Source organism: Neolamprologus multifasciatus, chromosome 5, assembly GCF_963576455.1.
Source record: "Neolamprologus multifasciatus chromosome 5, fNeoMul1.2, whole genome shotgun sequence".
Lineage (NCBI taxonomy): Eukaryota > Metazoa > Chordata > Actinopteri > Cichliformes > Cichlidae > Neolamprologus > Neolamprologus multifasciatus.
Window position 1 is genome coordinate 3,892,530 of NC_140443.1, and position 14,807 is coordinate 3,907,336.

Here is a 14,807-nt window from a genome sequence, read left to right on the forward strand (position 1 = left end):
TACTTTTAAGATTAGGCTTAAAACTTTCCTTTTTGCTAAAGCATATAGTTAGGGCTGGACCAGGTGACCCTGAATCCTCCCTTAGTTATGCTGCAATAGATGTAGGCTGCCGGGGGATTCCCATGATGCATTGAGTTTTTCCTTTCCAGTCACCTTTCTCACTCACTATGTATTAATAGACCTCTCTGTATTGAATCGTATCTGTTATTAACCTCTGTCTCTCTTCCACAGCATGTCTTTATCCTGTCTTCCTTCTCTCACCCCAACCGGTCGCAGCAGATGGCCCCGCCCCTCCCTGAGCCTGGTTCTGCCGGAGGTTTCTTCCTGTTAAAAGGGAGTTTTTCCTTCCCACTGTCACCAAAGTGCTGCTCATAGGGGGTCATATGATTGTTGGGCTTTTCTCTGTATCTATGAAGCGCCTTGAGGCGACATTTGTTGTGATTTGGCGCTATATAAATAAAATTGAATTGAATTGAATTGAATGTTCTGGGCTTTGAGGACTTTGAGGATTCACTGTTGGAATGTTGAGGTTAAAAATGATGAATTAGGCGTAGTAAAGGAATCTTTTAAGGGAAAAGGACAAATATTGACTAGATACTGGGAACTATATCTCCAGGATGGGAAATACACAGCAGCATCCTCACCACTTCCACACAAAGTTGGAGAAGAAGGGTCGGAGTTCTGTGACAGAGGAAAATCTCATGCACAAACACACGATCATCGAAAAACTGTTTTCATGTATTTGCACAAAGAAAGAACCACGGATGATATAACCAGTGACTGTGAGAGTGGAACAGCATATGGACCCTTTATCCACATGTTCTCCTGTTGTTTTGGTCCGTACCTGAGTGTGATTACTGTGTTCACACTGCACAGACAAACCACACCAAGGGGGAAAACAAATCAGAGTTCAATTTAAACCGACTAAACACTGCAGGTGTGAAAACACCCTTAACCTTTTACTGCATGAATTATGACAACCTCAGGCAGGATTTTTTTTCTTAAGTATTTTTATTCATCTTTAGGCATGAAAAAAAGATTTGTGAACTTCATTTTTTAAAAATGTACTTTTCAAAGAGTCTTTTGAAAAGTACATGTTTGCCACCCACTAGTGGCAGGGCATGGTGTGACACATCAGTGTCCAATGTAGTGGTTTATGCGCAACTATACCATCAACACTGACACAAATACAAGAAAACAGCCTTTGAATAGCTGTGACTGTGGTGACCATTATGCATGAAAGGGTTAATCCAGAGTCAGCACATTATCAGATTGCACAGATGTAATAAATATGGGAATTAAAGGAAATAACACTTTTAACTTGCAATTAGAAAATTCAATTAGAAATTGGCTGTGTTCAGACTGACAGATGATTCATAAAGAAGTTTGTCCAGCTGAATTCTACATATGACATTTGAAAGGGGACACAGAAGTGTTTTTTTTGTAATACTAGTGGGTTCAAGTAATCTAAGTCTGGAAAACCTCATTCACAAATCACCTCCAAAAACATTAAATTAATTTAAACTGCAATCAATTTGTTTTTATTTTTATCCCTGAAGTAAAAAAAAAACCTGTAAAAATATATTAGGTTTTGAGCTTAATTATTTTATCTACTTTTGCTATTATATTTTTCATAATCTATACAGATCACTATTGTCCCATTCACTTGGTAATATCTTTGACTGAAGTAGGTGGTTCTCTGGTGCTCAGCTGTTCAGTTATGTGTAGAAGAAGAAGAAGTCCACTGATGTTTCAAACACCCTTCTTTGTGTGAGTGTGTTGTTTCTAATCAAGATTTTAGGTTTTGTTGAACCAGCTCCCACAAAGAAAACTTGTTTATCTTAAACCTGATTCACAGTACACCTCTGAGTGCACTTTCTGATAGATTGTCATCATCTAAATCCTCTGAAGCCACATCAGTGTTCGCTTTCTTGCCTTAGAGTTTGCTTTGACGTTGTGGGGAGAGCTGGGAGTCTGTTAAAGGAAGTGATTAGTGGACTGCACTTCTGAGTCATTATTACTCAACTTTCACCCATAAGTAACCACAGGCATCACATCGGTTAGATTTTGGCAAAAAAATAACCTCCCTTACATGGGAGTTTCCTCACAGGCTGTTAGAGGCAACAACAGAATCAGGGAAGCTCTCTTTTTATATGATATATTAGAATCTGTAGTAAAATCCTTAATAACACATGAAAATGGGTAATTTTAATCACAATGTTTGTTCAGAATGAATTGCTGAAGTGGAACATCTTTGAATGGCAGAAATGTACACATATAGGGAAATGTTACTTGCTATTTGTCTTCCTCTTTCGATGTGGACATAAATCACATGACAGCTTCATTTTGTCACCAATGCGTTAAAACTGACCATCAGCAGCAGACACAACCAGAGGAATTACAGCTGCTGGGGGAAGAAAGCCGGGAACACTGAAACGGAGGAAGGCTGGGACATCTGAACCTGCTGCTCAGGAAGTAAGTTTCAGGAAGCTTCCTCATTATACAATGCAAATCTAAACACTCTGAATAGATCGCTGTCACTGTAGTTTTAAATATTTAACTTTTACCATTGATTAAAAAAAGAAATTACTTGACTTGAACTTTTTTTGTAGATTCGAGCTGCAGTTAAAAGTTTTATTTTTTTCATTAAATAAATATTTCTCTTTTGTGCATCTACTTTAATGTTCTCTTGTTCATTAATAGTGAAGTAATGTGTTAAGGAAATTCTGAGCTTGCAGTTGCAATTTATGGACACTGAGTGAAATGGTCTACAGTACTGTCTCTTTACTCAGTACCAGCCTGTGTCTGGTGTGCTTAGGTTAACTATGAAGCAAGATTAATGGGTTAGCCGGCTCTACTGAGCCAGAGATTTTAGTGTTGATGGCTGTTCTCGATTTATAAATAAATAATAAATAAATAAAACTTTATTTATATAGCACCTTTCAGAATCACAAAGTGCTGCACATAAGATTACAAATGATAAAAAGGTAAAACAGACAATTTAACCAAAAACAGTTTTAAAAAGGTGAGTTTTGAGTTGTTTTTTAAAAACAACTACCAAGTCCACAGTTCTTAATGTATGAGGGAGAAATTTCCACAGTCTCGGGGCCAAAGGTGGCAAAAGCTCTGTCACCCTTAGTGCTCATATTAGTCTGTTTTATAGCAAGTAAGCCCTGATCAGATGACCTCAGGGATCTGCTAGGGACATAGGGCTGTAGCAGATCGTAGATGTAGGGTGTTGCCAGTCCATGCAAGGCTCTAAATGTCAAGACCAGCATCTTAAAATCAACTCTAAATTCAACAGGAAGCCAGTGCGGCTGAAATAGCAATGGTGTCACATGTGAGTACTTGGAGGATTTTGTCAACAGCCTAGCTGCAGCGTTTTGCACAACCTGCAGACGAGAGAATCTTTGCTTAGACACATAAACAAAGAGTTACAATAGTCCAAGCATGAGGAAATAAATGCAGGTATAGCTATCTCCAGTTCAGGGCGAGATAAAATAGGGCTTAACTTAGCCACATTTCTTAAATGATAAAAACAAGACTTTTCACGTGCCCATCCAATGTGAGAGTCGAGTCAAAAGTGAAACTTAAATTCCTGATAGAGGATTTAACATACACTGAAAGAGGACCAAGGGCTTTCACTATCTGGGATAAAAATGTATTAGATTTGCCTGGTTAGATCACCAAAATGGTTTCAAATTGTTGGGAAGTAGCACATCTTCACTGATTCCAGTATGCTGTGTGATAAAGAGTCTCTGCTGAAGGAATATGACCGTTTTTAAGCAGGACCTTACTAACATCAGTAAATTAAGCCAGCTATAAATTTGAGGCAGATCTAATTGTGCATTGCATTGAATACATCATCTGGATGGGAGCATTTGTTCGATATGCCTTTCTGCAGATGGGGCCTTTCCAGATTTGCAAGTTCATAGGCACTAATGCACCCCCATAGAATCAGAAAGCATTGATTACAAGCTGGATGGTCTCTCTCCTTGTCAGTCCAGAAGATGCAGTGCTTTTCTGAATCATAATCAGTTATGGCTGCTTTGACTGAACTTTAACTTGAGTTTGCAGATGGCACAGCAAACTGTGCTCACAGACAATGATTTCTGGGAGTGTTCCTGAGTCCATGCAGTGATCTCCACGACACAATCGTTCCTGTTTTTAATGCAATGCTGCCTGAGGGCAGGAGATTTTTTAAGTCCTGCCAACTTTTGGGATTCGCATTTAAACTGAGTTCTTTTTTCTTTCTTCTTTTTTTGTAGGCAAAATGACTGAAAAAGATCTCTCCTGTCCTATCTGCTACGACATCTATAGAGACCCTGTCGTCCTCTCATGCAGCCACAGCTTTTGTAAAGACTGTCTGCAGCTGTGGTGGCGAGAGATAAAAATAAAAACCTGCCCAATATGCAAGATGATTCCTTTACTGAATGATCCGCCCTGTAACTTGGTGTTAAAGAACCTCTGTGAGGCCTTCTTAATGAATAGCGTTCAAAAACCTTCACAGTCGGAGTCTCTCTGCAGTCTGCACTCTGAGAAACTCAAACTCTTCTGCCTGCACGATCAACAGCCAGCATGTCTCATCTGTCGAGATTCAAAAGTGCACAACCGTCACAGATTCAGACCCATTGATGAAGCAGCACAGGATTACAGAAATAATCTCCAGGAATTATTGAAGCCCTTACAGAAGAAACTGGAAGCATTTGAACAGGTTAAAGAAAATTACAATCAAACAGCACTCCAAAGTAAGATCCAGGCCTTTTACACAGAATGGCAGATTAAAAAGCAGTTTAAGAAACTTCACACGTTTCTAAAAAAGGAAGAGGAGGCCAGGCTGGCCGCTCTGAGGGCTGAGAAGAAGCAGAAATGCAAGATAATAAAGGAGAAGATTGGGGCCCTGAGCAGAGAGATAGAAACTCTTTCAGAAACAATCAGAGCCACAGAGGAGGAACTGAGAGCTGAAGATGTCTCATTTCTGCACAACTACAGTGCTGCACTGAAAAGAATCCAGCAGCGCCCCCTGCTGGAGGATCCACAGCTGGTCTCTGGAGCTCTGATAGATGTGGCCAAACACCTGGGCAACCTGACCTACAACATCTGGAACAGAATGGGGGAGATGGTCTCCTACACTCCTGTGATTCTGGATCCAAACTCAGCTCATCCACAACTCATCCTGTCTGAAGATCTGACCAGTGTGAGTGTGGGACTGAGAAAGCAGCTTCCTAACAACCCAGAGAGGATAGAAAACTATTTTGTCATCCTGGGCTCTGAGGGCTTCGACTCGGGGATTAACAGCTGGGATGTTGAGGTTAGAAATGATGGAGTCTGGTGTCTCGGTGTACTAAAGGAGTCTGTTCAAAGAAAGGGACATATACACACTGGATACTGGGAACTCTGTCACCAGGATGGAAAATACACAGCATCTGCTCCACCGCTTCCAGATAAAGTTCTCTCAGTGAAGAAGCTCCAAAGACTCCGAGTTCAGCTGGACTGGGACAGGAGGAAGCTCTCGTTTTTTGATCTGGACACCAACTCACACATACACACCTTCAAACTCACTTTCACTGAGAAGCTTTTTCCATACATTGGCACCAAGACTCTGCCGGTGAAAATATTACCAGTGATGGTCGGTGTAGAAAAACACAGGGTTCCATTATCAGTGAAGTTTTCACCTCTTTCTAAACTCGGTCTGATTTAATCAAAGCAACTGAGAAATAAACGTTCTTATAATGAAACAAAGCAATCTTGTATTCAGTCTCCTGGAAGTCTTCAGTGTTACTGTAATAATTTGTATTATCGCAAAGTCGTTATGTGACTGTGTTTGTGATTTGGTGCTGTATAAATAAAAATGAACTGAAGTGAATATAATTGAATGTTTTTCTTTGAAGAGAGATGTTTGTGTATTTATCAGACATTCAGAGCTGCAGTTCTGCTTTTCAAGTTCTTATTCCCAACAAGAAGACTTTCAACATCCAACAGATATTGTCAAATACTAGAAGTTATAAAATAATACAAGAAATAAATAATAGACAGTGTAAATAAATGCTGTATCAATGCTGCATTAAACACACAGTTGCTGTAGATCTGCAGGCTTCCACCATAAAGGTGCTCTATTAGATTGAGATCTGGTGCCATGTGGAGGTCATGTGGGCGCAGTGAACTCAGTGTTATTTCCAAGAAACCAGTTTTAGATGCCGGGAGCTTTGTGACATCCTATTAGAAGCAGACATCAGAAGATGGGTATGCTGTACTCATAAAGGGATGAGCATCGTCAGCAATAATACTTGGATAAGCTGTGGTGTTTACACAGTGCTCTCTTGGTAGTAAAGAGTCCCAACTGTGCCAAGAAAATATCTTCAAAACCATAACAGCACCACCAGTGTGAACCACTAATACGGGCTTTCATGTTATTTATGTCAAATTCTAACGCTACCATTTGAATGTTGCAGCATAATACTGGAATATTTTACCCAAGGGCGTAGGTTTGGTATGGACGGAAGAGACGTGTCCCCACCAATATCCAGCGATTATTGAATTGTCCCCACCAATAATTTGATCTCTTCGAGTAAAGAAAAACAAACAAGATAGAAAGAAAAAAACGATCTGTCAACGTCTTGTTCACCTAGAGGCGCAGAAAGAGTTAAATTACATTCTCTGCTGGAGTCCTACGTCATGTGACAAATATGGCCAATGTGATTGGCTGTGCCTTTCAGGGAGCTCTGTTTAGTTTTAGCAGCGGCAAATCTGCGCTGCGAGGAGGAGAGGAGGATGGCAGCAAAGAGGAAGAACCTGGATATAAGAAAGTATTTTTCAAAGAAACCTGTAAGCAGTGTTGGGCAAGTTACTTTGAAAAAGTAATTAATTATAGTTACTAGTTACTTCTTCAAAAAAGTAACTGAGTTAGTAACTGAGTTACAATATTCTAAAAGTAATTAATTACTTGAAAAGTAACTATTGCGTTACTTTAAAAAAAAGTTTAACCCTCTGGGGTCCTGGGTATAATTGGCCATTTTTAACTAATTTTGATTTTCCCACCACATTTCACCTTTAAAAATGATTTACTTTACCTTGTTTGGTATCATTGTTTTCAGCACAACCTCACGTGTCTGAATTTACAGTTATGTTTTCATGTTGACATACTGTATTAACACAATTGATCTAAAATCAGACAAAAAACATAAAAACAGAGTAGAAAAGGTTATATTTTTTATTGTAACAACCACAAACATGTTTAATGAATCATATTTCATAACTTTAAATGCAAATATAAATTGTCAATTTTAAAATCATATGCACAAGTTTTGCAAACAACAAAGTTATTTGCATCCATTTACCTTTTACCTTGATTTTTTAAATAACCATTTCAAACTATTTACAGAACAATCAGCTGTTCTGCATTCAATAAGATGCCACACAGATTATTTTTGCCACTCCAAAAAATAATTTCTGTCCACTATAAAGGAGAACATCACAGCCTGATACCTGCAGGTCTGACAGCAGCAGGTGTATCACTCCTGTTTCTACCTGGAGACAGCAGTCGCCTCATTGTTCTGACACACAACACAAAACTATCCACAACACTACACACTAACTACACAAGACAACACATTAACTACACACTCCAAACACGCTAAACGTCACAAATCTCTCACATCTCAAAACTCGCTCTCTCTCTGTCTCTCTCTCTTTCTGCTGTCTTTCTTTCTCTCTCTCTCGCCGTCACTCCTAACACTTCCCCTGTTTTTTTGTTTTTTTGCTCATAAGCAGAGAGTGCTCGCTGCGCTCAGTGTTGGGGAGTAACGGAATACATGTACCACCGTAACGTATTTAAAATACAAAATATGAGTAACTGTATTCCGTTACAGTTACCGTTTAAAAAGGTGGTATTTAGAATACAGTTACTTTGTTGAAATAAATGGATTACACGGCTGTACTTCCCTGTTTCATATTGTGGCGGGTCAGGACTGTTTGGGTTTTGTTTGACAGCTACGTTCTGTTGTTCCAGGCGGCAGCGTTACGGTTGCCATGGTTACAGGGTGACGCTCTCTCTCTGCGTGTTTCCTGGGTGAGAGAGGCCTTTTTGTTGTTGTTGTGCTAAGCTAACAGGCAGAATGCTACAGGTATAGCTCTAAAGAATGTAGCATCATGGGCAGTGTAGTCCGTGCTGCAGGGAGAATGGACTGTCATACACGTTATGTGTCTGTGAGCGAGGGAGGGAGAAAAAGGAAAAGTACGAGCTGTCATCGAGCAGAAACGGGAGCTGGAAGCATGTAAATATAATAATAACCACTGCAGCCAAGAAGAGTGCCTGACGAGCCCAGTTGTAAGTAAGCTATTAAGACTCGACTGTACACCGTGTTCGTGTTTTCCTCCAAAAACAATAAGTTCTGTTGGAGCAGCCTTTCAACGCCTCTCTCTGTCTCTCGCTAGCAAAGTTGACCCAGACAACAAAGTAAAGCTAGTTTTCAGCTACGAGCCCGACACAGAACCCACCGTATTAGCCAGAGGTCCCTTTACTACGGTTCGGAGCCGCGGACCTTCAGTAACAGTAATAAATCACAGCAATAGTACATTCATGTAGTTGTAAACAGCATGATAATATATTAAGTAATCCAAAGTATTCAGAATACGTTACTCTCATTGAGTAACGTAACGGAATACGTTACAGAATACATTTTGGGACATGTATTCTGTAATGGAATACATTTTAAAAGTAACCTTCCCAACACTGGCTGCGCTGTCCTTAGACAGTAAACGTGACAAAACTATTGAGGAAACAACGCAGCGTATATATTGTTTATCATGACTCTGGTTTTACGTGGCCTATCAACACAATTTAAAAACTGGTATATATCACCTTGTAGCTTTGTCTTTAAGTGGTCATGTGATTGGTTTACCACGACTACTTTATTCTTCCACAGTCAAACAGCAGCACTCATGCGATTGTTTTGCCTCCTGAGATCCAGGTGTTGTGCTAGAAAGTGATCGTGATTACCGTCCAGATTACTTACAGCTACTTCCGTGAAGCTGATATTAAGATGCGGTAAACTGAACACAGCTTCAACCGTCTGTTTGTTTTTCAACAAACAGACGGTTACTGACGGTTACAAACATTACTGATCATCTGTAATGTTTGTAGGGTGAGTGCATTTTTAAAACAATTTGTGCAAACTGCACTCCAAGGTGGAATATTTGCAAAATCATGACTACCTCATGATATTTTGTCTCAAAAATTAACCCTATGAGTATGTCAGTACCATTAGGATAAAATTATTGTGTCACCAACATTTTAACGTTAGACATATAATTCTAACAGCTTCTGTAAACTAATATCCTGGCTTGCTCGAGGCTGCTGTTTTCTAACAGTTTCAATCAAAATTAGAAATGCTGCTCTGAGACTGAGAGAACTAATAGTGCTGCCTGTTGTGCAGTTACTTTCCAAAACACATTATTCATGGTTACATGCAATTTTAGACTGATGTGGACCAAAGCCTAGCATAGCCTGCAAGGTTATTGTGACAGACACATTTTATGAGTTAACTTGGCTTTAAGTGACTTACAGGTTTCTTTGAAAATACTTTCTTATATCCAGGTTCTTCCTTTTTGCTGCCGTCCTCCTCTCCTCCTCGCAGCGCAGGGTTGCTGCTGCTAAAACTAAACAGAGCTCCCTGAAAGGCTCAGCCAATCACATTGGCCATATTTTTGTCACATGACGTAGGACTCCAGTAGAGAACCTAATTTAACTCTTTCTGCACCACTAGGTGAACGAGACGTTGACAGATCGTTTTATTCTTTCTATCGGGTTTGTTTTTCTTTACTCGAAGAGATCAAATTATTGGTGGGGACAATTCAATAATCCCTGGATATTGGTGGGGACACGTCCCTTCCGTCCATGCCAAATCTACACCCTTGTCTTAACCCAACTGAGCATTTCACTTGTTGAAGACTAAAGTTTGTGCAAAAAGGCCTACAAACAAACAGCAACTGACAGCTGCTGCAGTAAAGGCCTGGCAGAGCATTAGAAAGGAGGAAACCAAGCATCTGGTGATTTCCATGAATTCAAGACTTCAGGCTGCCATTTACGTATGTCAACACAGGGGCTCCCGGAGGACTGTGGAATTAGGAAGGGCAGGTTTTCGAACAAGAGCGACAGGATTAACCCGTCCTGTGTGCCAGAGAGGACTCGGATCTACTATGACAACTGTAACTTGCCATGTTTCAGTACAAAGGCTAGGTTGATTGAAAATAACATTAAGTTATTTGAACTCCTCGTAGATGTCACATACATACTTAAATGTACGACTGCTGAGCCAGACAGAACTGCTCTCAAGTGTTGCAATAAAACTGGCACCAAAAAAAAAAAGAAAGAAAGAAAGAAAACTTCAGGCTGCCATTGTCAGTGAAGGCATGGCAGCCTGAACCAAGTAACGAAGCAGACGTTTTATTTTCAGGTATTTAATTTGTTCAATTACTTTTGAGCCCCTGAAATAAAGGGATTGTGTTCTACAACACCTCTCTCCACCCCATGTAGAAATTAATCACACACCCTTTTAAGTATGCATCTTCCTCATTCATTGCTCATACTGGTGTCAAATTACATTCACCGTGACACTTTCAGTTTCTGGACTATATATTTAGATTCTTTGTTAGAAAAGAGAGGACGTTCAACGACAGAAGGATACGGGGAACACTGAAATACAGGGAATATCAGGATACTGACACTTCAACACGATGCTGCTGATTCCATGTTACAAACAGAAGTTTTACAGAAGGGAAAGTAAGTTTGAAGAAACTTCTTGAGTGGACGCCTCATTGTTTTTATTGTTTTTACTCCAGGACAAAATGGCTTCTCAGTCGGAAAATGATCTCTCCTGTCCCGTCTGCCACAACATCTATAGAGATCCTGTCATCCTGTCATGCAGCCACAACGTCTGTCGATTCTGTCTGCAGACGTGGTGGAGAGAAAGAGAAATAAAAACCTGTCCACTTTGTAAGAAGATAAACCTCTCAAATGATCCGCCCCGTAACTTGGTGTTAAAGAACCTGTGTGAGGCTTTCTTACTGCAGAGAGATAAAAAAGCTTCTGCAGCGTCTGAGCCTCTCTGCAGTCTGCACCATGAGAACCTCAGACTTTTTTGTTTGGATCATCAGCAGCTGGTGTGTGTCGTCTGTCGAGATTCAAAAGCACACAAAGACCACAGATTCAACCCAATTGAAGAAGCCGCCCAGGATCACAGAGAGGAGCTTCAGAAACACCTGAAGCCCTTACAAGATAAACTGAAGGTGTTTGAACAAGTCAAAGGAAACTTTGATCAAACAGCAGAACATATAAAGGTCCAGGCACAGCAGACGGAGAAGCAGATAAAGGAGGAGTTTAAAAAGCTTCAGCAGTTTCTACAAAATGAAGAGAAGGCCAGGCTGGCTGCTCTGAGGCAGGAAGAAGAGCAGAAGTTAAGAAAAATGGAGGAGAAGATTAAGTCTCTGAGTAGAGAGATAAAAACTCTTTCAGAAAAAATCAGAGCCACAGAGGAGGAACTGAGAGCTGAAGACGTCTCATTCCTGCACAACTACAGGGCTGCAGTCAACAGAGTCAAGCAGCGCCCCCTGCTGGATGCTCCACAGCTGGTCTCAGGAGCTCTGATGGATGTGGCCAAACACCTGGGCAACCTGACCTACAACATCTGGAATAAGATGAAGGAGATGGTCTCCTACACTCCTGTGATTCTGGATCCAAACACAGCTCATCCACAACTCATCTTATCTGACGATCTGACCAGTGTGACATTTGGAGGGAGACAGAAGGTTCCTGATAATCCAGAGAGGTGTCACTGTTGTAAAATTGTCCTGGGCTCTGAGGGCTTCAACTCAGGGACTCACATTTGGGATGTTGAGGTTGGAGAAGAGGGATTTTGGGGCTTTGGTGTTGTAAATGAGTCTTATGAGAGAAAGGTAGAAGCACTGTCAGGTTTCTGGCAATTATGTTTCGAGGATGAAAAGTACATAGTAACAACAGCACCAGGTACATATAAAGTTTTGTCAGTAAAGAAGCTGCAGAGGGTCAGAGTTCAGCTGGAGTATGACAGAGGGAAGCTCTCATTCTTTGATCTGGATGCCAACACACTCATACACACCTTCAAACACAATTTCACTGAGAAGCTGTTTCCTTATCTTTTGACTGACAAAGACCCAGTGAAGATATTACCAGTGATCTTGAAAGTGGTCGAGCATATAACTCCTCTATCAACAGATTTTTGGCCTCATTTTGAAACCAGTAATAAGTCCTAGCATAAATAGTTGCAAGATACAAATCCTCCTCATCCTGTACATATTTGTTTCCAGGCAGTTCTTGTTTCTTTAACAACATGAAGATACAGTTACATAAATATTCAGCTACGGTATTTGCTGCTGAGATTTTAACAATATAATATAAAATACACCCAACAAACTCACATACACAACTTTATCTGGGAATAAGAAAAAAAACAGACAAGAATACAAGCGTGAGGAGCGTCTACAGAACAGCAGGGGGCGCTCTTCAACCATTAGATGCAGCTGAATATAATAATGTAGGTGGTTCCACCTACCACCTACATGTTTATGCCTAACAAGCACTGAGTTTAAAGCCTCCACAATTATTTTAAAAAGTGATTTTGCCAAACTGGGAAATTGGGAAAAAATGTCAGTTTTATTTAACTGCTAAACTGTCTTCAATAATCTGTTGTGTGTAAAGACTTTTATTTTTGGCCTCTTCAGATCAACTTCAACTTTTTGTTTTCCTTTCTAAGAAGACTGTCAGCTGTTCACTTGTGCTGGGCTCTGAGGGCTTTGACTCAAAGATTGTGATCTTGAAGTCAGAAATGATGAGGACTGAACCCTTGGCCTGGTGACGGGGTCTTGTCTAAGAAAGGGACAAACACAGACTGGATTCTGGGAAATATATTTGTTTGAAGGAACTAACGCAGCAGCCTCTTCATCACTTCCATGTAAAGTTGTTTCAGTGAAGAAGGTCCAGAGGGTGGGAGGTTAGCTGGTCTGTAACAGAGAGATGCTCTCATTCTTTGATGTGAACATTAACACACACCTACATGCCTTCAAGCTCAGTTTCACAGAGAAGTTGTTTCCACACTGTTGTGATTGAAAATGTTTGATTTATTTTACTAAATTAGGTGGTTATAATCATTTTCATACATTTACTGCAAATGTGCTCATAATGAGTTGGCGCTCAGTCTTCTGAAGGTCATAAGCTTTGTTCGGCTTTACTGTCCGGACTGATATATTGTAGGAAATGACTTAGAGTGCAGAGGGGTAATTGCAAACACGCTTACACACATAGATTATGATTAGAATAAGTCTTTGGGTCAGAGAGTTCTGAATATGATTTTCTAAACCAACTTTGAATCACTAGAAGAACAATGGATAATAGCATTAGATTATCAAGGCTAGGCAGAGAGGTGTTTCGCTTTTCTATCTCTTACAGAGGAGGGAGCAGATACCAGACGAGGTCATGGAGATATGAGGATGCTTCGGAGCAGACACCAAGACTGCGTCCATGCGGGAGGAAGTTAGCTGTTATAATCGATGTTTTTGTCTCACTATATAATGTTGTACAGCCCGTTTGAGGGTCATCCTTTTTGTCAAACATGCTGTTGGTTCACATAGAAGTCCTCAGCGCTGTGTAAACTTTCAACTGCAAAAAGCAAAATAAATCCTTTTTAAAGAGACATACCTTTTTTCTGAGATTCCTTCCAAAAAGTATGAACACAACAATACACTGAAACCAAAGCATGAACCACAGAAGAAATCACCCCTCACTCAAAGACTCTCATGACCCCTTTATCATCAGGTTTCGGGTTTGGTTTCAAAACCAGCAAAACGTTGCTTCATTCTTCTCAGGAGAAAACAGAAATATAACATGTTCCTTCACACTGAAATACATCACTGTGTCAGGTATACAAGAAGCACACCGGGTGGTGGAGATATGAACATATGCATATAGGCCATGACTATGATAATTGTTTGATATCTTCTGTCTTTGATATTTAGTGCTGAAATCTGATTTAAAAAAAATAAACAAACGATGGGACTAATTATACTAATATATTTTAGGATAGAATTGTGCAAAAGTCTTGAGCGACTGAACATTTTATTAGATTTTGCTGGGAAAATAATTGGCACATATTATTAAAACATTTACAAACATCTGTGTAGAGGCAAAGACAGCTTTTTAAAAAAATAATTCTCATTAGCTTGAAAGTCAGTATGATCTCACACTGCTTCAGTAATGTTGCTGTTTTAATTTTTAAATGTGGAATTTTAAGCTTTAACTAAACAAATTTGAAGTAATTATGTGCGTATATAGCAGACTGTTGTTTAAAAAAGTGCCCGAAGATACAATTTATTTATACTATGTTGTCTGTTATGTGCAAACACACCTCTGGGCCATCCCTTGAGTTAGGGGACTTGTTATGCTTGAATAAATAATTTACGATTTGTCACAATGAGGAACATTTTGGATTTTATGTCTTTCATCTATTTTTTAATCAAGAAAGGAAAGAAAAAAAGAAAACTGAGGTCAGAGCAGTGAAAAATTGCTGATTGACCATATTAAGGAAAACATAACATGAGACAGCTGCACAATAAAAGCCTAAAAACCCCACAGTGCTTGGGTTGTGTTACTTTGCTTAACAAAGAACAAAGTACATTATCAGATATATCCAATAACAACTGATTTTTACAAAACACCTAAATTAAGCTGCAGTGTTTTTTTTTAACTGCTCAATAACACAATACAAATAGTCTGTTAC

General features: G+C 39.8%; 2 protein-coding genes across 2 annotated transcripts; both read left to right on the top strand.

Moving 5' to 3' along the window:
- Window positions 1-1,841: 1,841 nt before the first annotated feature.
- On the top strand, window positions 1,842-6,064 carry LOC146517842 (zinc-binding protein A33-like). The gene has a single exon (XM_085159730.1). The coding sequence runs from the start codon at window positions 4,274-4,276 to the stop codon at window positions 5,699-5,701; it is 1,428 nt and encodes a 475-aa protein (XP_085015856.1). The 5' UTR covers window positions 1,842-4,273; the 3' UTR covers window positions 5,702-6,064.
- A 3,307-nt stretch (window positions 6,065-9,371) lies between these two features.
- On the top strand, window positions 9,372-12,762 carry LOC146517843 (nuclear factor 7, ovary-like). The gene has a single exon (XM_085159728.1). It carries the CDS (start codon window positions 10,846-10,848, stop codon window positions 12,286-12,288), a length of 1,443 nt encoding a protein of 480 aa, XP_085015854.1. The 5' UTR covers window positions 9,372-10,845; the 3' UTR covers window positions 12,289-12,762.
- The last annotated feature ends 2,045 nt before the right edge of the window (window positions 12,763-14,807 follow it).

What these genes read in the sequence shown, in the direction of transcription:
- LOC146517843 (XM_085159728.1), top strand. Translation starts at nt 10,846, where the DNA reads ATGGCTTCTCAGTCGGAAAATGATCTCTCCTGTCCCGTCTGCCACAAC.
- LOC146517842 (XM_085159730.1), top strand. Translation starts at nt 4,274, where the DNA reads ATGACTGAAAAAGATCTCTCCTGTCCTATCTGCTACGACATCTATAGA.